Source organism: Bombina bombina, chromosome 1 (genome assembly GCF_027579735.1).
Source record: "Bombina bombina isolate aBomBom1 chromosome 1, aBomBom1.pri, whole genome shotgun sequence".
NCBI lineage: Eukaryota > Metazoa > Chordata > Amphibia > Anura > Bombinatoridae > Bombina > Bombina bombina.
This window is the reverse complement of record NC_069499.1, coordinates 528,686,448-528,713,300: the sequence shown is the minus strand read 5'-3', so window position 1 is coordinate 528,713,300 and position 26,853 is coordinate 528,686,448. Positions and strand designations below refer to the sequence as shown.

The 26,853-nt window shown below is 37.2% G+C and overlaps 1 protein-coding gene across 1 annotated transcript; it reads left to right on the top strand.

The window, feature by feature from the left end:
• The first annotated feature begins 3,241 nt into the window (after positions 1-3,241).
• Positions 3,242-6,574, top strand: LOC128659588 (uncharacterized). The gene has a single exon (XM_053713179.1). It carries the CDS (start codon positions 3,251-3,253, stop codon positions 6,572-6,574), a length of 3,324 nt encoding a protein of 1,107 aa, XP_053569154.1. The 5' UTR covers positions 3,242-3,250.
• The last annotated feature ends 20,279 nt before the right edge of the window (positions 6,575-26,853 follow it).

The window sequence follows — 26,853 nt, the reverse complement described above, 5'->3', positions numbered from 1 at the left end:
GCGCACGCGAACCCACGCGCACGCAACCCTAAATAAAAGCGTCGCGAGCCATAATACATTGCGCATTTCTATTGCACTGGCAATGAGAAAGGTCTACATTTCAAAGCTCCGCAAAAAAAACCCACATTTAACCAAAAAACAAAAACCTCTTTACTTTACTATAAAAGAATTGGCTATTGAACCTCTTTACTTTAGTTTAAAATAATTGGGTCTTCAAATTTAATGCCCTCAGGAAAAAAATTACCTCAGGACTTATGCTGCGCATTTCTTTTGCACTGGCACTGACATTATTTGAAAGCTCTGCAATTAGCAAAAAAAACATATCTACATTTAACATAAAAAAAAAAAAAAAAAAATTTAAACATTTGCTCTTTAGTTTAAAAAAAAATACCTCACATTTGCTCTTTAGTTTAAAAATTTTAGTTTAAAAAAAAAATTGTTGAAAAAAAAATTCCCTCAGGAAAAAATTTACCTCAGCACTTATGCAGAGAAAGGTCATTATTTGAAAGATCTGCAATTAGCAAAAAAAAAATATCTACATTTAACAAAAAAAAAAAAAACTAATTAAAAATTTTATGACTTATGTATGTGCTACATAGTACATAGTCAAAAAAAATACCTCACATTAGCTCTTTAGTTTACAATTTTTAGTTTAAACAAAAAATTGTTGAAAAAAAAATTCCCTCAGGACTTATGTATGTGCTACATAGCACATATTAAAAACAATTAGCTCACGACTTAGGACTTAGGACTTATGTATGTGCTAAATAGCACATACTAAAAAAAAAAACCTAGCACATACAAAACAAATATATGCTCATTTAAAATAAAACAAAAAAAAAACATTATTAAGCTCAAAAAAGTGCTCAACACTGTGCTAACAGCACACACAAAATATATATTTTAGGTTTTTTTAAAAAAAGGAATAATAGCCTCTTACAAGAGCACAACACTGTGCTAACAGCACATACAAAAAAAAATAAATAATAGCCTCATACAAGAGACCAACACTGTGCTAACAGCACATACAAAAAAAGGAATAATAGGCTCAGGACTTATGTATGTGCTACATACCACATACTACTGTGCGGATATATTAAAGAGCACAACACTGTGCTAACAGCACATAGTAGTTTAAAAAAAAAAAAAAAAAAAAAAACCTTAATAGGATCAAAAAATAAATTTTCGGTTTTAAAAATAAAAAAGGATTAATAGGCTCATAAAAGAGCACAACACTGTGCTAACAGCACATAGAAAAGAAATATTTTAGTCATAAGCTCATAAAAGAGCTCAATACTGTGCTGCACAGCACATATAACATAACTATATTACTTAAAAAGAAAAAATAGGCACATAAAACAGCACAACACTGTGCTGCACTGCACATATAAAAAGTCTCTATAAAAATAAAAAAAAAAGGAAATAAAGAGCGCCTAATACTACATAAGCAGCATTATAATAAACCCTTTGAAAAACAAACAAACATATATACTGCATAAAAAAGGCAATAAAGAGTGCCTAATACTACATAAGCAGCATTATAAGAAACATTTTTTAAAAAACATATATACAGAATAAAAAAGGCAAAAAAAGAGCCTAATACTACATAAGCAGCATTATAATAAACTCTTTGAAAAAAACACATATATACTGCATAAAAAAGGCAATAAAGAGTGCCTAATACTACATAAGCTGCATTATAATTAACCCTTTGTAAAAAAAAAATCATATATACTGCATAAAAAAGCCAATAAAGAGTGCCTAATACTACATAAGCTGAATTTTAATCAACCTTTTTAAGAAAACATATAAAAACATATATACTGTATAAAAAAAGTGTCTTAAAAAAAGGACATAATACAAAAAAAAGAGTGTTTAAAACAAAGTAAAGAGTGACAAACACGCCTAATGTCTACAAGAAAATAAAGAGTGCCTAAGACTGCATGAACAAAAATTAAGACTGCAAAAAACAAAGTTACTAAGAAACCGTAAAAAACATATATACTGCATAAAAAGGCAATCAAGAGTGCCTAATACTACATAAGCAGCATTATAACAAACATTTTTAAGAAAAAATATATATACTGTATAAAAAAGCCCATAAAGAGTGCCTAATACTAATAAACCGTAAAAAACATATATACTGCATAAAAAAAAAGTGTATAAAAAAAGTGCATAATAAAAAAAAGAGTGTTTAAAACAAAGTAAAGAGTGACAAACACGCTTAATTTCTACAACAAAATAAAGAGTGCCTAAGACTGCATTAAAAAAAAATAACACTGCCAAAAACAAAATAAAAAGTGTATAAAATAAAGTAAAGAGTGCGTAAGACTTTGTTAAACAAAATAAAGATTGTCTAAAAAAAAAAAAGTGTGCCTAACATTGCCTAATACAAAATAAAGACTGCCGATCTAACAAAGAGAGTGCCTAAAAGACTGCCTAAAACAAATAAAGACACTGCATAAACAGCATAAAAAAGACAATAAAGAGTGCCTAATACTACATAAGCAGCATTATAAAACATTTATAAAAAAAAAAAACATATATACAACATAAAAAAGGCAATAAAGAGTGCCTAATACTACATAAGCAGCATTATAACAAACCTATTTAAAAAAACATATATACAGCATAAAAAAGGCAATAAAGAGTGCCTAATAATAATAAACCTTAAAAAACATATATACTGCATAAAAAAAAGTAACTACAAAGACGTGCATAAAAAAAAAAAAAAAGTCTTTAAAACAAACTAAAGAGTGCTGCATAAACATAAAAATAGAAGAATGCCTCCTAAAAGAATTTTAACACAGGAAGATGCAGAAAACGTTAAACGCAGAAGAAAAGAAACTCAACGTATACGACGGACACATATGACTGAACAACAAAGGGTAACTCTACGCAAAAAGGATTCTTCAAAAAAACGGATTTGTAGGGCCAATATGACTGCTCAGGAAAAATGTCTCCAACTGGACATGCAAAGATCACGTTCTGCTGCACGTAGAAAAAAAAAAAAAAAAAAAGTACTAACATCACTATCACTAATCAATATAACAAAAGTTATAACCATTCACTATTTAATGAAGACAATGTTCCGATGCACACATGTGGTCAACTTAATGTTTATTGCACATTTTGCATGGCAAAGCATTTTCCAGAGGAACAACCAAGCGATAAGCTTTTTAATAAATGCTGCAATAAAGGAAAAATAACATTACCTCATATACAAATTCCACCACTGATCCAACAACTAATGACTGGACAACACACACATTCAAAGAATTTTATGCAAAATATCCGTTCTATAAATAGTGCATTGGCGTTTGCATCAATGGGAGCAAACATTGCACCACCTCCAGGATATGGCCCATACTGTTTTAGAATAAATGGCCAAATTTATCACCGATCTGGTGCTTTGCATCCAGAAAATGATGATCAACGCAAATTTGCACAACTCTACATTTTGAGTCCTGAGGAAGCTGCGGACCAACGAGCAGCACTAAAAGAAAATTCAGGATGTCACATTGAACTTTTGAGGGAGTTAAGTTCATATATGTCTCAGTATAACCCTTTTGCAAAAGCATGTAAAATGCTCTATGAGGTAGAGCAAGAATGCATCCATGAAGCATCTTTAAATGGAGTTCAAAATTCTAAAGTTTCAATGGTAATTCTGCAGGACAGAACATCAGATTACCGAAGATATAACGTACAAAGAGTTAATGAGGTTGCTGTTATTTTCCAAAATTCTGATGGTGAACCTCCTCTTGAACGTGACCTTCTTATTCATTACCGATCTACAGATCAAACAAAAAAAACTGAAAGAATAAGTGTTTTAGATCCTAATCTTGAACCATTGCTCTATCCTTTGTTGTTTCCATATGGGGACCAAAGTTGGGGTTCCAATATTGCTCTTAACTTCAGGCCAACATCAATTAGTGATGTACAAAGAAGAGTAACCACCAATCCAAGGATAAGAGTTAGCCAAATGAAATACTACTCTTACAGAATTTCAATTAGGGATCAATTCAATCCTTTCCTTAGTGCTGGCAAGTTGACGCAGCAGTACTTTGTTGATGCTTATGTCAAGACTGAGGCCAACAGACTCAACTATATACGTCAAAATCAATCTAATCTTCGCATTGAAAAATATACAGGATTAATGGATTACATTCAAAGTGAGGCTGCTGCACAGGGCCTGATGCCTGGAAAAGCAGTTATTTTGCCATCATCTTTTCAGGGAAGTCCACGAAATATGGCCCAAAACTACCATGATGCTATGGCCATTGTTAGAAAATATGGAAAACCGGATTACTTCATCACCATGACCTGCAACCCTAAATGGCCTGAGATACTTGATAACCTATTAGAAGGTCAAGCAGTGGAGTTCAGACCAGATTTGGTAGCAAGAGTTTTCAATCTCAAATTAAATTCTCTTTTGAATGATATCTTGAACAAACATGTTCTTGGAAGTCCTTGCGCAAAAGTGCATGTAATAGAGTTTCAAAAAAGAGGATTACCACATGCTCATATCCTTTTAATATTGAAAGCAGAAGACAAGCCAAATGATGCTGAAACCATTGACACTTTTATATCAGCTGAAATTCCTGATGAACATATTTATCCAAGACTACATGCTATTGTAATAAAGCATATGATACACGGTCCATGTGGAGAACATAATTTAAATTCTCCATGCATGGTTGATGGTAATTACAGCAAGAATTTTCCGAAAATTTTTCAAGAAGAAACTTTAATTAATGTTGATGGATATCCGCGATATCGGAGACAAAAAAATGAGACCACTGTAATTGTCAAAGGAAAAAAAATTGACAACTCATGGGTAGTTCCATATAGCCCATACTTCTGCTTGAAATACAACTGCCATATAAATGTAGAGAGTTGTGTTTCTGTTAAAAGTGTTAAATATCTCTTCAAATATGTATATAAAGGTTACGATTGTGCAAATATTTCCATTAAGGAACATAATACACTACAGCATGATGAAATTCAAAAATTTTTGGACACAAGATATGTCAGTGCTCCTGAAGCTGTTTGGAGGTTGTATGGTTTTTTGATGCACCATCAAACACATACAATAATAAGACTTCAAGTTCATCTTCCAGGCGAACAAGATGTATATTTCCATAATGAAAACGTACAATTAGCTGCAGAAAAGGCACAAGACAGGGATACCACTTTGACAGCATACTTTAAGTTGAATGTGGATAATAATGCGGCACGTGAATTTTTTTACTCTGACATTCCTCAACATTTTGTATTTGATGTAAAAACCCGTAAGTGGAATCCAAGACAAAGAGGAGCAAATACAACAATTGGCAGATTGTATAATGTAAATATTTCATCAGATTTGGAGAGATTTTGTTTGAGGTTACTGCTCTTGCACTTAAAAGGAGCAATATCCTTTAAGGACTTACGAACTGTTAATGGACAAGTTTGTCACACATTCAAAGAAGCTGCCCAAAAGCTTTTACTTTTAGATGACGACGCTACATGGGATCTTACACTTAACGAATCAGCATCTCAACAAATGCCTAAACAAATGAGGGAACTGTTTGCTTATTTGTGTATCTTTGTTGTCCCACCTAATGTCCCACAACTCTTTGAAAAATACAAACATCATCTTTATGAAGATTATTCACGTCATGAAGACCACATTGATGATTGCAAAAGTTGCAAAAATTTGGCATTAACAGATATTCAAAATGTTCTCATATTGCATGGTAAACGTTGTGAAGATTTTGGACTACCCAATCCATCAAACTTCATTCCAGAAATGCAATTCAACTATGTTACACAGTTGGAAGCCCAAGTTGGAGCACAACTTCAAGAAGCATTAAACATCGAGCAAAAAGCTGCATTTGACAATGTAATGTCTGCAATTGATAATGAAAATTTACCACACAGATGTTTTTTTATTGATGGACCTGGTGGAAGTGGCAAGACTTATTTATATAAAACATTATTGAGTACTTTACGTGGACGCACAGATGGAGTTCTTCCTGTTGCCTCTACAGGAATAGCAGCTAATCTCCTTGATGGTGGCAGAACTTACCATTCACAGTTTAAGCTTCCAATTCCATTACTGGAAACATCAACATCAAATATGAGAATGACTTCAAAAGATGCAGAGTTCGTACGTAATGCTAAATTGCTTATTTGGGATGAGGCCTCAATGACACCCGGTATAGCTCTAAAATGTGTAAATAAGCTCCTTCAAGAAATTATGCAGAACAATAAGCCATTTGGTGGAAAAGTTATACTCCTTGGTGGAGACTTCAGACAAACACTCCCAGTTCTTCCTCATTGCAATAGAACTGCTATTGTGGAAGCTACTATAAAGTTCTATGATCACTGGGATAAATTCAAAATTTTAAAATTGAAGAATAATGTGCGTTCAGTGGATCCAGAATTTAGCAATTGGCTACTAAAATTAGGACAGGGTTCATTAAATAATTCAGAGGGCCTTCCTGAGGATTTAGTTGAGATCCCTTCCAAATTAATATGCCATGATTGTATCATATCTGAAATTTTTGGAAAAAAGACTTCTTCCATCTGATCTTCACAGTTTTTCAAAAAAGGCCATTTTGTGTACAAAAAATTGTCATGTTGATCAAATCAATGAGCATGTATTAAATATACTCGATGGTGATGAAAAAATATATCTGAGTTCAGATTCAATTGATGATCAGACAGATGAAGATGCACAAAACTATCCCATAGAGTTTCTAAACGAATTAGCTCCATCAGGAATGCCTCTTCATAAGTTAAAAATAAAATTGGGAAGTATTATTATGTTGCTCAGAAATCTGAACACAAAAAGAGGTCTGTGCAATGGAACAAGATTGATAGTTAAAGATCTTAAGCCAAATCTATTAATTGCAGAAGTACTCACAGGAACAGCTAAAAAAGAAATGGTGTTTATTCCAAGAATAGATTTAGCCCCTGCCAACACTGAACTACCATTCATTTTACGAAGGAGACAGTTTCCAATCAAACTTGCATTTGCAATGACCATCAACAAATCACAAGGTCAAACATTAGACAAAGTAGGAATATTTCTTCCAGAACCAGTATTCAGTCATGGACAACTTTATGTTGCAATGTCTCGAGTTCGTACATCATCTGATGTCAAAATTAAGATACTTCAAAGTTCAAAGCAAGGAAAGATATTACCAATCAGTGATACAATTTTTACAAAAAATATTGTTTATAAAGAAATATACTTGGGGCGGAGCTACGCCGTGCTGGGACATGGCTGCAGTGTGAGAGAGCTCCGTAGCTGTCAACCCATCAGAGCCTAAGAACAAACGAAAACTGGGGCCAAATTATATCACAACAAATGTGGAACAGCCCGTTAACATCACCGATCTTATTATTGGGCATGGAAGTGATTTTGCAGGTCCCTACACAGCTTGAAATGGAGAGACATAATTGAAGCGGGCGCCATCTTTGAAACCCACGCTGTAAGCAAACCACAACGGCACTCCACGACTACCTCGCCGCTGCACCTACGCTTGCCCCTTTGTGACACCTACCACTAGGCTTAATCCGCAGTGAGAACCGTGTGCCGGGAAGGTAACCTGCAGACAATCGGAGCAGAGGGACAACTGCAAATAACAGATACAGGTACCGCCCGGTAACGAAGGCAATAGGGGTTATGCTTGGGTGCACGCGGGTCATATAATATAGCCTGGACGCCACTACTGGGGTGTTCTGAGGGAAGGCTCGCTCATATTATCAGTCACTACACTGCTCCACTAGGCCCAAGGTCTTTCTGACATAACTACCAACCACGTGGGCGCTGCCATCACAACACAGAGTTGCTGCCACGCTGGGCCCTAATTGAAAGTTCGGAGAGCTCCCTGCCTCATTTCACAAGACTGACATACTGAAACTTCAGGCCCATACAGGCAACAGTGACACACGGTTTCCTCGCTGCAGCTCTGAAGGAACAGACTAGGGCAAAAGTGACATTGAAACTAACTAGATCTGTCGGTTGGTAGCCGCTCATTTTAACATCCTGAAAATATTCAACTTAACACAAGCTACAGCTGGTATCGTGGTTGGAGGGCTAGAGTGCAATCCAGATCAGGTCGAACCCACCCTTATACTCTAATAACTTTATTCTACATTTAGACACACGGTTTGATCCAGCCTGAACTAAATTCAACCGCAGCAACTCTCACTGGGGGCTTAGAAAGGAGGCTACTCTATCCTAGTACCCACAACTTTGATCCTCCATCACAGTACAGCCCACTATTAATAAAGAAAATGACCTCTAAAAAAGGCAACAAGCCAGAAAAGCCAAATAAAACTTCTGTCCAGACCCCCTCGGTCTCCACATTTTTCCTGACACAAGAAGGCCAAGGACCAGAAACACAGCAAACTTCTGAGGTCCACATAACAGATACAACCACAGACACTGTAGTAACTCAGAGGGACTCCCTGCTTTCCATCCAGTCTCAGATAGCGAGTCTACCCTCCAAGACAGATATAGAATCACTCAAGTCCTTCATTAAAGATGAAATAAGAGATCTCAAAAAAGACTTAAATGAAATGGGATCTAGGATTGATTACCTAGAAGATGGCCAGGACAACCTAAACAATCTGGTCAGCTCAAACATCCATCAGCTTTCTATACAAGACTCCATCATACAAAACCTGCAGGATAAACTGGAGGACCTAGACAATAGAGGGAGGAGGAATAACTTAAGGATAAGAGGCATCCCTGAGGAGATCCCCCAAGAGCATCTAAAATCTTATGTCAAAGAATTGTTCCAGTATCTGCTTCCTAGATCCCCCCCATTGGCCTCTGAAGACATCGAGAGGATACACAGGGCACTGAGGCCCCCTCAGAAACCCCCAGCACCACCAAGGGACGTTATTCTTAGACTGCTGAAATTCACCACAAGAGAAGAAATCTGGCAGGCTGCCAGATCTAGGCAGTCTATCTCCTTTCATAATCATACATTACAAATTTTCCAGGACTTATGCCCTCAAACTATTCAGAGAAGGAGGGAAATTAGATTCATCACCTCAAAACTTCAGGATAACAATATTAGATACAGGTGGGGCTACCCCTTTAGCCTCATCATTAATCATAATGGATCCCAAATAATCTATAAAAGCTTCAATGACTTAGACACTCTATCTAAAAAGCTTAATATTACTTTTGAGGCTCCCTCAGAAAAAGTTCTAGACAACCAGATTCCACCTGAGGATCGTCGTGGAGAAAGACCTAAAGAACAGCGACCTACTTGGTCCAAAGTCCCAGCAAAAAGATTGAAAACCAGCCCAACTCCCCCACAAGGAACTTGATAACCAAACATAAAATGGGACTTTTGTTGACTGTGCTTCAATTACTAAATGAGACAAGACCACCAGTGCTAATGTTAATTGGCTTCTATCTTAACTTTTTTTTTTTATTATTGCTTTTTCACCACAGTTCATACCATTAAGGTTAAAACATATTTGAAGTGCTCCTTTGAAGCACATTTGCTCACAGCTAGGTTACTCTCAGGTATTTATAAATTCGTGGAGGCTTATTGCAGTTCCCCCTTAAGCTTCTGTTCTAAATGTTACTTATGTTCCACTCTATAATCTCCCCAGTTTTCGCACTAAAATCAGAGACTACTATAAATAAACTCTGATGGTTAATTGACACCACTCGTCCCCCTAGCAAATAGTAAATGATATACCAGATGTTGTACATTTACAATTGCAAGTTAGGAATATGTTCACGAAAATGTTCTTTCTTAAGTTTTAAAATAAGTGTCTACAACGCTACAGTTATAACTCTTACAAGATCAGCTAAATGTGATTCACAAATTAGATTCATGTTTTTGAGATGTTGTTGTTATTTCTCCTTAGGTATTGATTCTCAAGGGTACGATGCTCGCTCTTCTGTGCTGTTCACTCCGGGAAGCCTCGATGCAGGGTATGTCACGTTCTGGGTCTCTCATAACACACAATATGCACCTTCTAACTTCACTCACGCACCATGATAGACGATCCATTACAAATTAAAATAATATCTCACAACGTCAAGGGCCTGAATTCCCCCCACAAAAGGTCTATGGCATTTAGAGAATACAGGAGACTCCAATGTGATATAATTCTTCTTCAGGAAACCCATTTTAAAAGAGGAAGGGAACCCATAATGTCACTCAATAAATATGGGCAGGTGTTTCTGGCATCGAACTCCACTAAACACAATGGAGTTGGCATTGTTATCAAAAAGAATATCCCATTCTCTCCAATAAAAGTACATAAAGACAAGGGAGGGAGGTTCATTGTAGTGACGGGCAAGCTTTACAATAAAATGGTGACACTCACTAGTACATACGCCCCTAACGTCGCTACACCGCAATTTTATCACACCGTCAAAAAAGCCATTCTTGACTATACCAAAGGTAGCCTTATTCTGGGAGGGGACTATAATATAGCAATAGATCCGGAGTTAGACTGCTCAAGAGGTGCTTCCTCTGCCCCCCAGAAACTCTTACGCTCATTTAGGGCCCACCTAGCTGACTTAGCGGTACATGATACGTGGAGACTATCCCATCCTACCACAAAAGATTACACATTCTACTCCCACCCCCACCGGGTCTACACGAGAATAGACTACATATTTATTGATGTAACCAGCTTAGAACTAGTCAGACATACAGATATCTCTCCTATAACATGGTCGGACCACGCCCTGGTCAGTTGCTCCCTCAGGTGGCCTACCTCACAAAGACATGATAGGACTTGGAAACTTGACGAAACACTACTTCATGACCCGATCATATCCATACAGATTACCAAGGCTCTTACCGACTATTTCACCACAAATAGCACACAAGATGTTACCGCGCAAACTATATGGGAGGCGCATAAGTGCGTGATTAGAGGGGAGATTATTGCATTAAAAGCAGCAAGAAACAAACAAAAAACCCAACTCCTGACTGCCCTACTAAATGACCTGGGCAAATTACAAGATATCCACAAAAAATTTCCAGGTAACTTATCCCTTCTTGCTAGCCTACAACATAAAAGAGACCAGCTCAACCTGCTCTTGGGTCAAGAAACCAAGAGGGCGGCGCTGTTTCTCAAAAAAACATTTTATGAAGGGTACAATAAACAGGGCAAATTACTAGCCAGACTATTACGTCAACGCAACAACAAACGCCACATAATGACAATAAAAGACCTTAAAGGGAAGACCTGGTCGACTTCAAGAGACATAGCTGACCAATTTAGAAAATACTATGAAGGGTTATACAACTTAGAGGACGTAGGGTCCAACCCTACTGAACAGGAAATATCTGCCTACTTAGCCCAATTACAGCTCCCATCCCTCACCACAGAACAACAGACGGCCCTTGACTCACCAATTACCCTTAAAGAGGTCAAGGACGCCATATCTTCATTCCCGACAGGTAAAGCCCCGGGACCAGACGGTTTCGGATCGGTGTACTATAATAAATTTAAAAACACCTTGGCCCCTCACCTATTGTCCTACATTCAAGAAATAGATGAAAACAAACCCTTTTCGCCCCTAGCTCTACAAGCCCACATTACAGTCATCCCAAAACCAGGCAAATCGCCTGACGCCATTCCCAATTATAGGCCAATTTCGTTATTAAATTGTGACTTAAAAATTTTCGCTAAAATACTGGCCACTAGACTAAACCTAATTCTTCCCTCCATAATACATCAGGACCAAGTTGGTTTCATACCAAACAGAGAAGCCAAAGACAACACGGTCCGCAATTTGCACTTAATTTGGCATGCTAAGGTCGAGGACATTCCCGCGGTGTGGTTATCCACAGACGCGGAGAAGGCCTTCGACCGAGTAAACTGGCAGTTTCTCAAGATGACACTGCGGTCATTTGGAATTGGAGACATTATGCTACAGAGAATTTTCGCTCTGTACTCAAGTCCTAGTGCCAAAATAACCCTAAATGGTATTCTTTCACAGCCCTTTCAGATAACTAATGGTACCCGTCAGGGCTGCCCCCTCTCCCCCCTGCTATTCGTATGCTTTCTGGAGACCCTCGCCACCAGAATCAGACTTAACAAAAACATCACAGGTATTATTATCAGAGACAGGGAATACAAACTTTCCCTGTTCGCTGATGATATCCTATTCTCTCTTACTAATCCTGTCAGGTCCATGCCTCCATTGATGGAAGAGTTAAAGATATTTAACAAACTCACAAATTTCCTTATTAATTATACAAAATCTGAAATTCTGGGAGTCTCTCTCCCAGAGTGGATGACACGCCAGATAGCCCAAATTTGTCCATTTAGATGGTGTGAGAAATCCATAAAATACTTAGGAATCCAGTTGGCGGAGGACATGGACAAGATATATAAATTAAATTATATCCCAATCAGAATTGCCCTGGCTAGGGACCTCTCCTCATGGAACTCCAGGAGATTGACATGGTTAGGGAGGATTAACACTGTCAAAATGAACGCCTTTCCTAGATTACTCTACATTATGCAGACCTTACCAATACCGCTTCCAAATAGATACATTACTCAGATTCAACAACTATTCCACTCATTCATTTGGAGGGGTGGACAACCCAGAATAAACAAAAAAACAATGATGCGCTCGAGAGAACGGGGAGGGTTGGGAGTCCCAGACATAGCACTTTATAGGACGGCTATTTTCCTTCAACGTATATTGGATTGGAGGACCCATAAAACACAAAAGAGATGGATAGAGATAGAGCAAAATTTAAACCCAGAAACACCCCTTTCAGCCGTCTGCTGGCATCCAAACTTCCACTCGCTTACCAAAAACATTGCTAATCCGATAACCAGAGAAACATTAGAGCAGTGGCATTGTGCAAACAAAATAAACCCATTTCTCTCTTCCAACCCCTCACCTCTGACGTCACTGACCCATAACAGTGAATTTTCAGTTACTGATCTTAGTGGGGCATGTGGGCTGGACGGAAGTGTTATTGAAATAGAATTGCACCAGATATCTAGCCATGACCAGCTAATGTCCCAAACACTCCTACAGGATCAGGGCTTCTCGATATTCCAGAACTGGTTCAACTACAGACGGACTCGTCACTACATACTGACCCACAAATATTGCAACAACATGCTAAGACCCCTTACGAACCTCGAGAAATTATACACGGCAAAACACCCACAACAGCACACTCTATCCAGGATACATTCTATCCTAACACAGCCGCCACCAGGTGACCTTCCCCCCTCAATTGAGTCGTGGGAAAGAGAACTTGGTACTATAATTCTCCCACATACAGCAGCAGATATTTTCAGAAACACCAAGTCCTCCTCATCCTCAGCTTACCTGGTTGAATTAAATTACAAAATACTACATAACTGGTATCTTACTCCCAAACGCCTGCACAGACTATACCCAACAATCCCAAATAGGTGCTGGAGGTGCGGACACACTGGCAGTGGAATGGGTCACATGTGGTGGTGGTGCAACGTTATCAACCAGCTTTGGAGAAATTGTATTGGAGAAATGGAGAAGGCCCTGGAGTGCACACTCCCTTTAGACCCCCTAGTCTTCCTACTCAATAAGTTTAAGAAACTGACCTCTAAAGCCCACCAAATTTTATTCCAAATAATGATAAATAGCGTTAAATCCATTATAGCCAAACAGTGGAAACTACACACACCCCCAAACCCTCAGAGGTGGAGAGATAAAGTATCTGAACTAATTGAACTTGAGGAGTTTAGCTCATACAAAAATAACAATAGAGATCCGTTCATAGAGGCCCAAGCTCTCTGGGACCTCTACCTTTCACACATAAATGAGAGACCAGACATAAACCAGCGACCCGGAGTGGACACGCCGCAGACAGGGCGACCCTTAATGAATACTTAATAGAAAAGTTAGACCTACCTATGTGTTAAAATCTAGAGTTTTTCTTTTTCTTTTATACATCTTTCCGGTTTTTGGGTTTGTTGTTTGGCAAATCCTAGAATAATTTGCTTCCCCTGAAGGGGCATAAAGACACTATTCTTTCCTTTTACTTCATTTAATATGCGAGAATCATTTGTGAAATTTCATATGTTCCACAGGTATAAGCTAAATTGGACCATGTCTTTTTTTTCTTTTTCATACATTTATGACGGTTTTCTTTTCCATGTGTACCAATTTTCTTTTATGGCTTGTATTATGCTTGATTTATCTTCAATAAAAAGAACTTAGAATAAAGAAATATACTTTAAATAAATAAATAAGTTGTGTATTTTTAATTAGTTAGAAGTAATTTTGTAATATTTAGAGCAACAATATTCTTCATGTACAAATTAAACTTTATTTTAATTTAATTTACTATAAATAAAAATATGACTTTATGTCTACTTTAATGTTTATATCTTATGTTATTTTTTTTAATAAAAAAAAAAAAAAAAAAAAAATCATTTTGGCCCGTGTACACGGGCTTTAACACTAGTTTTATCTATAAAAAAATATTGAATAGAGCCCATTATTACATTAAATTGTTGTTTATATGAAAATGAACTAGCTGTCATATAACCCAGACACATTAGTGTTACTAGTGTTATTTTAAGATAGTTCTAAATAAATACTTGATTTTTTTCTTAATCAGTTTGCACTGCTACTTAACCTCCTTATTTATTTAGATGTTTGCTAATTTTTGTTAGCTTCTATATGCAACATATGCTTTTAAAGTCCCTGTTGCTTGATTGTGTTTCTTCCCACCAAGGCCCTCAGTCAATAGGAGCTTCCTCATTAATTGGACATTCTACTCCAGAATTGTTATCGTTTAAAAAGTTTTGCGTTATGAGTGAAAAAGCCTCAAAACGCTGCTTTTTCACTACCGCTGGTATTACGAGTCTTGCCGGTATACCTGTACCGCACACTTTTTTGGCCGTAACTCAACGTACCTACCGCAACTTTCAAAAAGTCCTTTTTCAATAGGACTTCCATAGCGCCGGTATTACGAGTTTGCCTGTCCGGCCAAAAAGTGAGCGGTACAGCCTATAACTACAATGTCCGTACCGTAAACTGAAAGCCAGTATTTATTGCTTTTATGTTACAAAGCCGTAACATAAAAATCATAACTAAAGTGCTAAAAAGTACACTAACACCCATAAACTACCTGCTAACCCCTAAACCAAGGCCCTCCTGCATCGCAAACACTAAAATAAAATTATTAACCCTTAATCTGCCGCTCCGGACATCGCTGACGCTATAATAAACATATTAACCCCTAAACCGCCACACTCCCGCATCGCAAACACTAGTTAAATATTATTAACCCGCTAACGCCAGAGGCTGGAGTCACGCATGGCATGCTGAGCAGGATCGCGAAGCAGGGAAAGTGCTGTTTGCTACTTGCCCCAAGCTGTTTCGTGGATCCTTGGTGGGAATCATAGCCTTTCCACTTGGAGACTGACTCAAGGACATCGGAGTCTCAAGCTGGTACACCACGCCAGTGCCGATATCAGGCCAGTCTGCAAGGCCACACCCTCCATAAGCCCGAATAGGATAGTTGGCTCAGAACAGGAGAGAGTTAGACAGGGCTCACGAACATACGCAGCAGACATCACAGGAGAGGTGAGCCGGCTCTGCCTCTGGTTACCAAGAGTATGCTTCCATGATCTCTGGTTAAGCTGAGAAGCAGGGACGGCCAGGGGCTCCTGGTGCCCTGCTTTACTCTACTCCCAGAGTAGAAGATACTGGGCATACCGGCAAGGACCCTAATGGAGAGAGAGGCCGGGTGAGGCCAAGATCCGGAACACCGCATATTACCCCTGTAGCACTCAAAGACACAGGAGCCATGCTCTAGGAGGAATCTTGGAAAGTAAAGGCTTGGAAACCAACCAACAATAAGATAAGTCCATTACTTACTTACTGTGATTACTTAAAATGGATTGGGAACTCACTTCTGCAAGGCCTGTTTAAAGGGAGCTGGTGGCTTATTACAAAGTGTTAAAGGGACACTAGATCCTACATGCTTCCAGATGGGAAAGTGGGGAACACTAATATCAAAGAACTCTCAAGGGATATGCAATACATCTTTTTTCTAAATGAAAGCTGGTAATAGGCTGTGGTAGACATTGAGACATTTAGTTACTTGATATCAATATAATGACCCTCCCATACACAAGGACAAACAAGGGTTTATTTTTTCCCTCCCTAACTAAGGAAAGGGAAAGGAAAAGGAAAGAAAGAGAAAAAAGTCTACATATATTTGGACATTCTGCTGCGTGGATTAAGGGTTAAGAACTCTCCCGATCTAAAGACATAGTAACAACCAGGTGTTAAAACCCTATGGCTTCCAAAGACTTGATAAACTAACTGTTAAATGACTTATATAATCAAGTGTTTAATCTCTTGACATACCTAGTGCCAGAAGGGTTAATACAGAGATCTTATGTGCATATCTAGTGAAAGTTTGTTTGACCCAGATTGATGTTAGACATGTTAGTTTAACTCAACACTGCAGGACATAGTACAGCTACCAGGATAGCTGAGAATTTCTGTGACCCTCTCCCTCCCACATTTATCCAAAAATATAGGAATAGTATAAGAGGGGTTAATATAGAGGTTTTGTGTGCACACCTATTGAAAGTTTTTCTGACCCAGAATGAGGTTGGACGTTAGTTTAACCTAATATTGAAAGATATATTACAGCTACCAGATGTTTGAGAATTTTGTGATTTTTTTTAAACAAAGGCTATATATTTTTCTAAGTTAATTAGATATAAAAGTTTAAATTATCTGTTTGCTATATTATAGGAAGGTGGAATCTTAATATAGTCTTTTGTAATAACTAATAAGATTGTTTATTTTTTTTATAGAAATGCACAGTTAATTTTTTGGAGAACAACCAAGAGCTATTATATAGAAAGGATTATCCTTGGTGTAAAGTTGATGGTGCTCATTCTTGATTTTATTCTTTTATTTTTTATTTTGTTCCTCATGTGATACTTTTGATACATAAAACTGTGTTAGTAAAGGAGGTTGTTGACTACTGATCAACAGAATAATGGAATACAAAAGAGCCTCCTCTTCTGTATACCAGCCAAGCCTAATATAGGAGGTGAATTTATTAATTATTTTGCAGCAATAACCAAGTGGATAAAAATAGGCTATATAAGAGCTACAGATATAAGTAGGTTGCCTATACCCGACTAATAGAATAACTGAATTGAAAAGACTATTTTCACCGGTATACCTGTACGCGCTAGCATAAGAAAGTAAAATTATTTATTTTGCAATAATTAGCAAGATTGCCTTAGGTATTCTTTTCATTTTCATTTATTAGATACATATAGTTAATTGGAGAATAGCCAAGTTTTTTTTTTACTAATTTTGTCACTCTTTTTCATTAATTTCCCTTGCTTTTTTGCATTACTCACGATATACATGATAGGCACGATTCACATACAGAAACACATAACTTTTAGCACAAGGTCTGTGACCTACTTTTTGTGGTTTTTTTGGCAGTTTGTATAAACACAAGTGTTATATTTAATACTACACACTATAAGATAAATTTAATTTATAAAGGGTGGGGGGTAGGGAAAAAAAAAGGGGGAAACCCCCAAAAAAGACAAGCACTTTGATCCTTAGGTCAGTGATTCACATACAGAACACCTTTTTACACGAATGGACAAATATTTAAATAGCAATAAAAGTAAATCTCCAGGGATGGCCCCCAAAGTTAAAGATAAAAAGACGTAGAAGTAATATAGACACCTCTTCAGATAACATAACGGAAATGCCGACTTCTCAGGTGATAGTTGACTCACAGAGTGTAGTTAAACAAATAATGGAGTCAATATTACCTCTGTTTGATCAGCTTAGGAAGAATTTTTTAGATCTTACAACAGAAGTGAGACAATTCTCTGTGAGAATTTCAGAGGCAGAAGCCAGAATCTCAGATCTGGAAGATCTAACAAATACACAAGCCCAATACATTAAGGCCCATATTTATCAAGGTCTGTCGGACCTGATCCGACACTGCAGATCAGGTCCGACAGACCTCGCTGAATACAGCGAGCAATATGCTCGCCGTATTCAGCATTGCACCAGCAGCTCACAAGAGCTGCTGGTGCAACGCCACCTCCTGCAGACTCACGGCCAATAGGCCGCCAGCAGGGGGGTGTCAATCAACCCGATCGTACTCGATCGGGTTGATTTCCGGCGAAGTTTGTCCGCCTGCTCAGAGCAGGCGGACAGGTTATGGAGCAGCGGTCTTTGTGACCGCTGCTTCATAACTGCTGTTTCTGGCGAACCTGCAGGCTCGCCAGAAACACGGGGCATCAAGCTCCATACGGAGCTTGATAAATATGCCCCTCAGAGACAAGAAAGTCAAATTCAAGCGCTTCAGAACAAATTTGAGGAGATGGAAGATAGAGCAAGGAGAAATAATTTAAGAGTTAAAGGGTTACCTGAGCTCACTGAGTTTCAAGATCTTATCCATTTTGCTGCAGTAATACTGCTCAAAGAGCTTGGGATGCAGATACAGAAAACTCTGATATTAGTAGACAGAGCCCATAGATTAGGAACTCTCAGAGAGGGAAGGAGAGATAAAGTTGGGAAAAGAACAGTTTTATTAAAAATCTTAAATTTCCAAGACAAAATAAATATTTTAAAAAGTTACAGAAAGAAAATACACTTTAAAATTGGAGATGAGAATATACTTCTTTTTCAAGATTTCTCAGCCGAGACATCTAATAGTAGAAGACAAATTGCACCATTATGTTCTCAACTTATTAAGAAAGGGCTTCCAGGCCACAATTATTTACCCAGTGAAACTTAGAGTGATGGTTAATTCAGAAACCTAATTTTTAACTCTTACCAGGAAGCGAAAGAATATGTGACTAAACTATAGTAAAATAAGGTAAAAGCAGGGAAATAAGCAGGGTCCAATGTCAGTAATTCAGAAATTAAGAATAAACATGCTATAAATATGGTCATTTGTAGTGTCTATGGGCTCATATTTTTTATTTTTTTTTATTTTCATTTTCTCTTTTATTATATATGGTATCCTCTTTTCTTTTTTCATGCCAATGCCTCTCCCCCCCCCCCCCTTGGTTCCTTTCCCTCATGCCCCCTATTCCCTTCCCTTTTTTGGAAAGAATTGTAAGGTATTGGTTTAGAGAGCTTGGTTAAATATGGATAAAAAGGTTTTAAATATTATATCATGGAACGTGGGGGGAGTAAAATCCCCGATCAAGGATTGTAAGCCACTTGTAACGTTTACATCCTGATATAGTGATTATTCAAGAGACGCATCTATCGTCTGCAGAAATGGCAAAATGTAAATCTAAATGGATCAGGGAGGTTATCTCCACCACGTATGATAGGAGAAAGAATGGAGTGGCATGTTTTTTTAACAAATTTTTGAATTACAAGATTATCGCCCAAGATTTAGATACAGGGGGTCGTTATATGATTATTCACTTTAAAGTCACCGATTTTCAATATGTCTTATGCAATGTCTATGGCCCAAATCAAATGGATGCTAGATTCTGGGAGACACTATGGCCTCTATTTATCAAAGTCTGGTGGACCTGATCCGACAGTGTGGATCAGGTCCGCCAGACCTCGCTGAATACGGAGAACAATACGCTCTCTGTATTCAGCATTGCACCAGCAGCTCACAAGAGCTTCTGGTGCAACGCCGCCCCCAGCAGGGGGTTGTCAATCAACCTGATCATACTTGATGTCTGTCCGCCTGCTCAGAGTAGGCGGACAGGTTATGGAGCAGCGGTCTTTGTGACACGGGGCATCAAGCTCCATTCGGAGATTGATAGATAGGCCCCCTTATCTTAAATTGCTACCCTATATCAATCAAAATTTAATAATAGCTGGAGACTTCAATATGACATTGCATGCCACACTAGATAGATTGAATGTAGCAACCCTTAAACGTTATCAAAAAGAAGCTACATTTTTGAGAACCTTCTATAAGAACCTTAGACTTAAAGACATTTGGCATATTCATTACCCGGACACTAGGTAATTCACATGCGAATCGAAGTCCCATAGAACATTTTCCTGGATATTTTTTTTTTTAATTAATGAAAACACATTGAAGTTAGACCTTGGAACTAAGATACATGAGATTTATTTAACATATCATGCATGTATCTCACTTCAAATTAATAAAAGGGATCTGAATAAAGGGAATAATAATTTATTTTTTCCTAAACATATGGTGGATAACCTTAAATTTCAATATGAACTGAGGAAATTATGGAGAGAATTTTTAAATAATAATAAGGCATACTTAATTAAAATTGAAATCTTCTTGGAAGCTGCTAAAGCTTTTTTTAGAGGTGAGATTAAAGCTTTGATGTCCAAATGGAAAAAGATAGCTAAGTTAAAGGGACACTGAACCCACATTTTTTCTTTTGTGATTCAGATAGAGCATGCAATTTTAAGCAACGTTGTAATTTACTCCTATTATCAATTTTTCTTAGTTCTCTTGATATCTTTATTTGAAAAAGAAGGCATCTAAGCTTTTTTTTTATTCAGAACTCTGGACAGCACTTTTTCATTGGTGGATGAATTTATCCACCAATCAGCAAGGACAACCCAGGTTGTTCACCAAAAATGGGCCGGCATCTAAACTTACATTCTTGCATTTCAAATAAAGATACCAAGAGAATGAATAAAATTTGATAGGAGTAAATTAGAAAGTTGCTTAAAATTTCATTGTCTATCTGAATCCAGAAAGAAAAAATTTGGGTTCAGTGTCCCTTTAAGAGAACTACAACTGTCGAATACGGTAAGGAGCACCTATAGAAAATATATTGAGAACTTTAACTCAAGAAACTGGCAACAATATCAAGAAGCTAAAAAAGAAAGAGACAGTTACTTATATATCAAAAAGAGCATCAAATGGAAATAAAAAACAAAGCACGTAAAAATAAAAACCACATAGTGGCCATTAAAAATAAAATAGAAAGATTTTGTATCTAATGAGGAGATAGTTAAAATATTCCATAACTTTTTCCAGGAAGTGTACACTTACACAGGAGTAAATAGTAAAGAAGTGGTAACAGTGACCAAGCGCTAAGATATATTCCTCTAGCTGTGCACAAAAGGCTTCCTAACTAGCCCTGGAACAAACAAATAAATAAGTGTGGAGTGTGTACAGTGCCTATGGCCGAGGAAATGGATGTAGCTGTCTGTTAAGACAGTAAAAGTGTGTTTATATTGCACAAAAGTGTCTGATAATGCACATAAAATTCACATAAATTTGCACAAAAATATTTTGCATAAAATTTAATAACATAAAATAAAATTAAAAACTATTCATGGATCCATGATGATATAATTAAAAATCAAAGTATAGGTATCTTATTGCACAATGGTCTTGATGGGGTCTACTACAAGGAGACCTCTAGTTTGGGTGAATACAGTTGTGTCACTTGGTAATGACAGAGATGTGCAGTCAAAAATCGATTACATAAATATTAGTGATATTCTAATAATCAAAGTTAATTTACAATCCAGTGATGAGAAGAATCAACAAATTCCAATAAATTGCAGAGATGAGCATAAATTGATGAACAATGAAATAATGATGAAATGAATTGAAGTGATTAAAAATGGGAAAATGAAAAAATGGAATGAAGAATGTGTGAGACAATGACATTTTTTTTAAATGTTTTAAAAATTACAATGAAAAAATGTGCACGTGCAAACCAAAAATTGGAAATTGGTGGTGAGAAAAATGAGTATTTTGAATTTGAAAAAATTTATTTGGAAAGCGTGGCACAAAAATTGAAAAAAATATAAAAATATATATGCTAAAAAGTTTGACATCACTGTGGGATTACAACTATTGCAACTGGATTTCATGTACTGTCAAACTTTTTAGCATATATATTTTTATATTTTTTTCCATTTTTGTGGCACGCTTTCTAAATAAATCTCTTCAAATTCAAAATACACATTTTTCTCACCACCAATTTCCAATTTTTGGTTTGCACGTGCACATTTTTTCATTGTCATTTTTAAAAAATTTAAAAAAAATGTCATTGTCTCACACATTCTTCATTACATTTTTTCATTTTGACATTTTTAATCACTTCAATTCATTTCATCATTATTTCATTGTTCATCAATTTATGCTCATCTCTGCAATTTATTGGAATTTGTTGATTCTTCTCATCACTGGATTGTACATTAACTTTGATTATTAGAATATCACTAATATTTATTTAATCGGTTTTTAACTGCACATCTCTGTCATTACCAAGTGACACAACTGTATTCACCCAAACTAGAGGTCTCCTTGTAGTAGACCCTATCAAGACCATTGTGCAATAAGATACCTATGCTTTGATTTTTAATTATATCATCATGGATCCATGAATAGTTTTTAATTTTATTTTATGTTATTAAATTTTATGCAAAATATTTTTGTGCACATTTATGTGAATTTTATGTGCATTATCAGACACTTTTGTGCAATATAAACACACTTTTACTGTCTTAACAGACAGCTACATCCATTTCTTTGGCCATAGGCACTGTACACACTCCACACTTATTAGTAAATAGTAAAGAAAAAGATGCCTTTTGGGAGAAAATTAAATTGCCTAAAATGTCTAAAGAGAGCTTAGGCAGTCTAAATGCACCAATTTCACATGAAGAAATCTGCGAAGGGATTTAACGTATGGTGTTAAATAAGGCCCCAGGACCTGACCAACTGCCTTCTGAATTCTATAAAATATTACAAGATTCTATTTTATCAGTCTTACAAGAGCTGTTTAACGAGTATTATACACAAAATAAAATGTCTCCGCCTTACTTCTCCTCTTCTATAATAACACTTATACTTAAAAAGGATGAAGATCCAAAGTCGTTGGATGCGTATAGACCCATCTCCCTATTAAACAATGACTATAAACTATTAACTGCTATAGTGGCTAAAAGACTTAAACTTATTTCGGACCCTCTTATACACACAGACCAATCTGGATTTATGCCAGGAAGGAACCCCACGAAAAATATGCGAAGAGTGCTCACAGTTATTGAATATATATGGTGTAATAAATCTAAATTAAGGTAGAATAAAGATGCGGCAATAATTACAATTGATGCGGAAATGGCCTTTGATTCCATCACATGGGATCACCTATTTACCTCTATAGATAAATTTGGTCTAACAGGGCATTTTAAAGAATTTGTACAAATGATATGTACTAAGCCAATTTCGAGACTTTAAATTAATGGGCAATATTCCCCTACGATTAATATCTCTAAAGGCACGAGACAAGGCTGCCCTTTATCTCCCTTACTTTTTAATCTTGCAATCGAGCCACTAGCAATCAGTTTAAGAAAACATTTAGAAGGCATCTTTATGGGGGGAAGGAAAGTAGTATTATCACTTTATGTGGACGACTTATTAGTCTTTATAGAAAACTCCCGGAAAAATATTACTATTTTATTATACATTATACATCACTATAGTCTGTTTTCCAGCTATAAAATTAATCTCTCCAAGTCCGAAATACTCTGGCTGCATAAAAATGCAATTAGTATTCCCCTAACTCCATTTAAGGAGGCAGAAGAACAGATTAAATATCTAGGTATTATTTTACGCAAAGATCCAGACAACTGGTATGAGTTAAATTATAAAAAAGTATGGGTATCTGCAGCAAGAAATTTACATAACTGGAAGGCCTTCCCCTTGGCATGTCAGCAAAAATTCATTTGGTGAAGATGATCCTTCTCCCCAAAATATTATTTTTTTGTCAAAATTTACCTCTCTTTATAAAAGAGAAAGATCTTAAGAAATTCCATTCAAACTGTCTACAGTTTCTATGGAAAGGTGAGAAAGCATGTATAGCACTGAAAAGACTAATGGAAAAAAAAGAATATGGTGGGCTCGGTTTTCTAAATATTAAACTTTATAACAGGGCATTTATGGTTAAGATCACCTGTGATTGGTTAGTAGAAAAAGACCTAGTGTCATACTCACAACTAGAACACAACTTGATACGCCCATTTTCACTAAAAGAGTTACTCCATTTTAATCTCAGAAACATACTCAAAGAGGTGGCTAAAAAGAAAACAGTATATAATGTAATAGTCTCTTGGATTAAATATAACAAGGAACTTGATATTAATAACCAGTTGTCATGCTATCTCACTATACGAGGTAATCCAGACTTTGTACCTGGGCTAGAACAAAGTATCTTTAAGAAATGGGAGCAGAAGGGCTTAATTTATGTAGCGCAACTAACAGATCCAGAATTACAGACAATTAAAACATTTGAGGTGTTGGCACAGGAATTTGCTCTATCTCCAAAAGAATTTTATGCTTACTTACAAATTAAACATTTCTTTTTTAAAGGGACACTAAACCCAAAATTTTTCTTTCATGATTTCAGACAGAGAATACAATTTTAAACAACATAACATTTTACCATTATATATTTTGCTTCATCTTTTAGATATCGTTAGTTGAAGGAATAGCAATGCACATGGTTGAGCCATAGTGATGTCGCGAACCTGGCCACAATAGTGATGGAAAAGTTGTTTCAAGGGGACTAACACCTGGACTGTGGCATGCCGGAGGGGATCCATGGCAAACCTCCCATGGAAAATTACATAGTTGATGCAGAGTCTGGTTTTAATCCATAAAGGGCATAAATCACCTAACATTCCTAAATTGTTTGGAATAACGTGCTTTAAAACATCAGGTATGATGTTGTATCGATCAGGTAGTGTAAGGGTTACGCCCGCTTCACAGTGACAGACCAAACTCCCCGTTTAACGCACCGCACTGCATTATTCTAGGGCCAAAGGGAATCACAGCACCACGACCACGACGGCCCCTGCGGGGTGGCCTGCCTCTGCCTGTCATTTTTTTTTCGATTAGTGGTACTATGCGTGCAAGCTACTGTGAGAACAGATATGAGTGGCACTGTGCACTGTCAGAATTTGGCAGAGTAGACGCTGTAGGCCTGACACACACGCTTGCAGACAACTAACTGCTATTCAATCTATTACAGTCAAAATTGTATTTTTTTTAAAATGTACACTACTGTTACACCAGATAAGAGTTGCACTGGTGTGACACTGCCCTGGCAGGCCCTAAAACGCACACGTGTGAAGGAAACTGACTGCTATTATTTCACAGTCAAATTTCTAGTTTTTTTTTTAATGTACACTACTGTTACACCAGATATGAGTTGCACTGGTGTGACACTGTGCCTGGCAGGCCCTGAAACGCACACGTGTGAAGGAAACTGACTGCTATTATTTCACAGTCAAATTTCTAGTTTTTTTTTTAATGTACACTACTGTTACACCAGATATGAGTTGCACTGGTGTGACACTGTGCCCTGGAAGGCCCTGAAACGCACACGTGTGAAGGAAACTGACTGCTATTATTTGACAGTCAAATTTCTAGTTTTTTTTTAACCCCTTAATGACCGAGGACGTACGCCATACGTCCTCCGAAAAAATACAGTTAACGCCTGAGGACGTATGGCGTACGTCCTCGGTTTGGAAAGCAGCTGGAAGCGATCCTGATCGCTTCCAGCTGCTTTCCGGTTATTGCAGGATGCCTCAATATCGAGGCATCCTGCAATAACAAATTTTACCCCTCCGGTGCAGAGAGAGCCACTCGATGGCCGCATTCGTTGGTGGGTGGGAGCTGAAGTGGGAGGCGGGTGGGCGGCCATAGATGCGGTCCTTGTCAGAGAGGGGGCGGGATCGCTGTGGGCACACACGCATGCATGGGAGAAGGCGGGCGCGTGCACGGGAAGGGAGCGGGTGGGAACCGCTACACTACAGAAAAAAATGTTTTTATAAGTGACAGAAAGGGGTGCAAAATATTTAGTACTTGGAAATCTAAGTGATCTGGGAGCGAGTAGGGGATTGGTCTTGGGGGGGGGAAGCTACACTACAGAAAAATGAAATAAAAATATAAAAAAAAACATTTTATTTGCAAACTGGGTACTAGCAGACAGCTGCCAGTACCCAATATGGCCCCCAATAAGGCAGAGGGGGAGGGTTAGGAAGCTGTTTTGGGGGGGATCAGGGAGGTTGGGGGCTAAGGGGGGGATCCTACACAACAGCATATGTAAATATGCTAAATATATATATATATATATATATATATATATATATATATATATATATAAAAAAGATACCTTTTATTTTAGATGACGGGGACAATTGTGGGGTGGGGGAGGGAAGAGAGCTCTTTGGGAGGGATCAGGGGGTCCCTACAAGCTCCCTAATTAACCCCTGCACTGCTGAGCATAATACACTTGTGGTGCGCAGCAGCATTTAGCGGCCTTCTAATTACCAAAAAGCAATGCCAAAGTCATATATGTCTGCTATTTCTGAAAAAATGGGATCCCAGAGAAGCATTTACAACCATTTGTGCCATAATTGCACAAAATGTTTGTAAATGATTTCAGTGAGAAACCTAAAATTTGGAAAAATGTAACGTTTTTTTTTTATTTGATCGCATTTGGTGGTGAAATGGTGGCATGAAATATACCAAGATGGGCCTAGATCAATACTTTGGGTTGTCTACTACACTACACTAAAGCTAAAATTACCCCAAAAAGCTCCCTACATGCTCCCTAATTAACCCCTTCACTGCTGGACATTATACACGTGTGGTGCGCAGTGGCATTTAGCGGCCTTCTAATTATCAAAAAGCAACGTCAAAGCCATATATGTCTGCTATTTCTGAACAAAGGGGATCCCAGAGAAAAATGTACAACCATTTATGCCATAATTGCACAAGCTATTTGTAAATAATTTCAGTGAGAAACCTAAAGTTTGTAAAAAAAATTGTGAAAAAGTGAACAATTTTTTTTATTTGA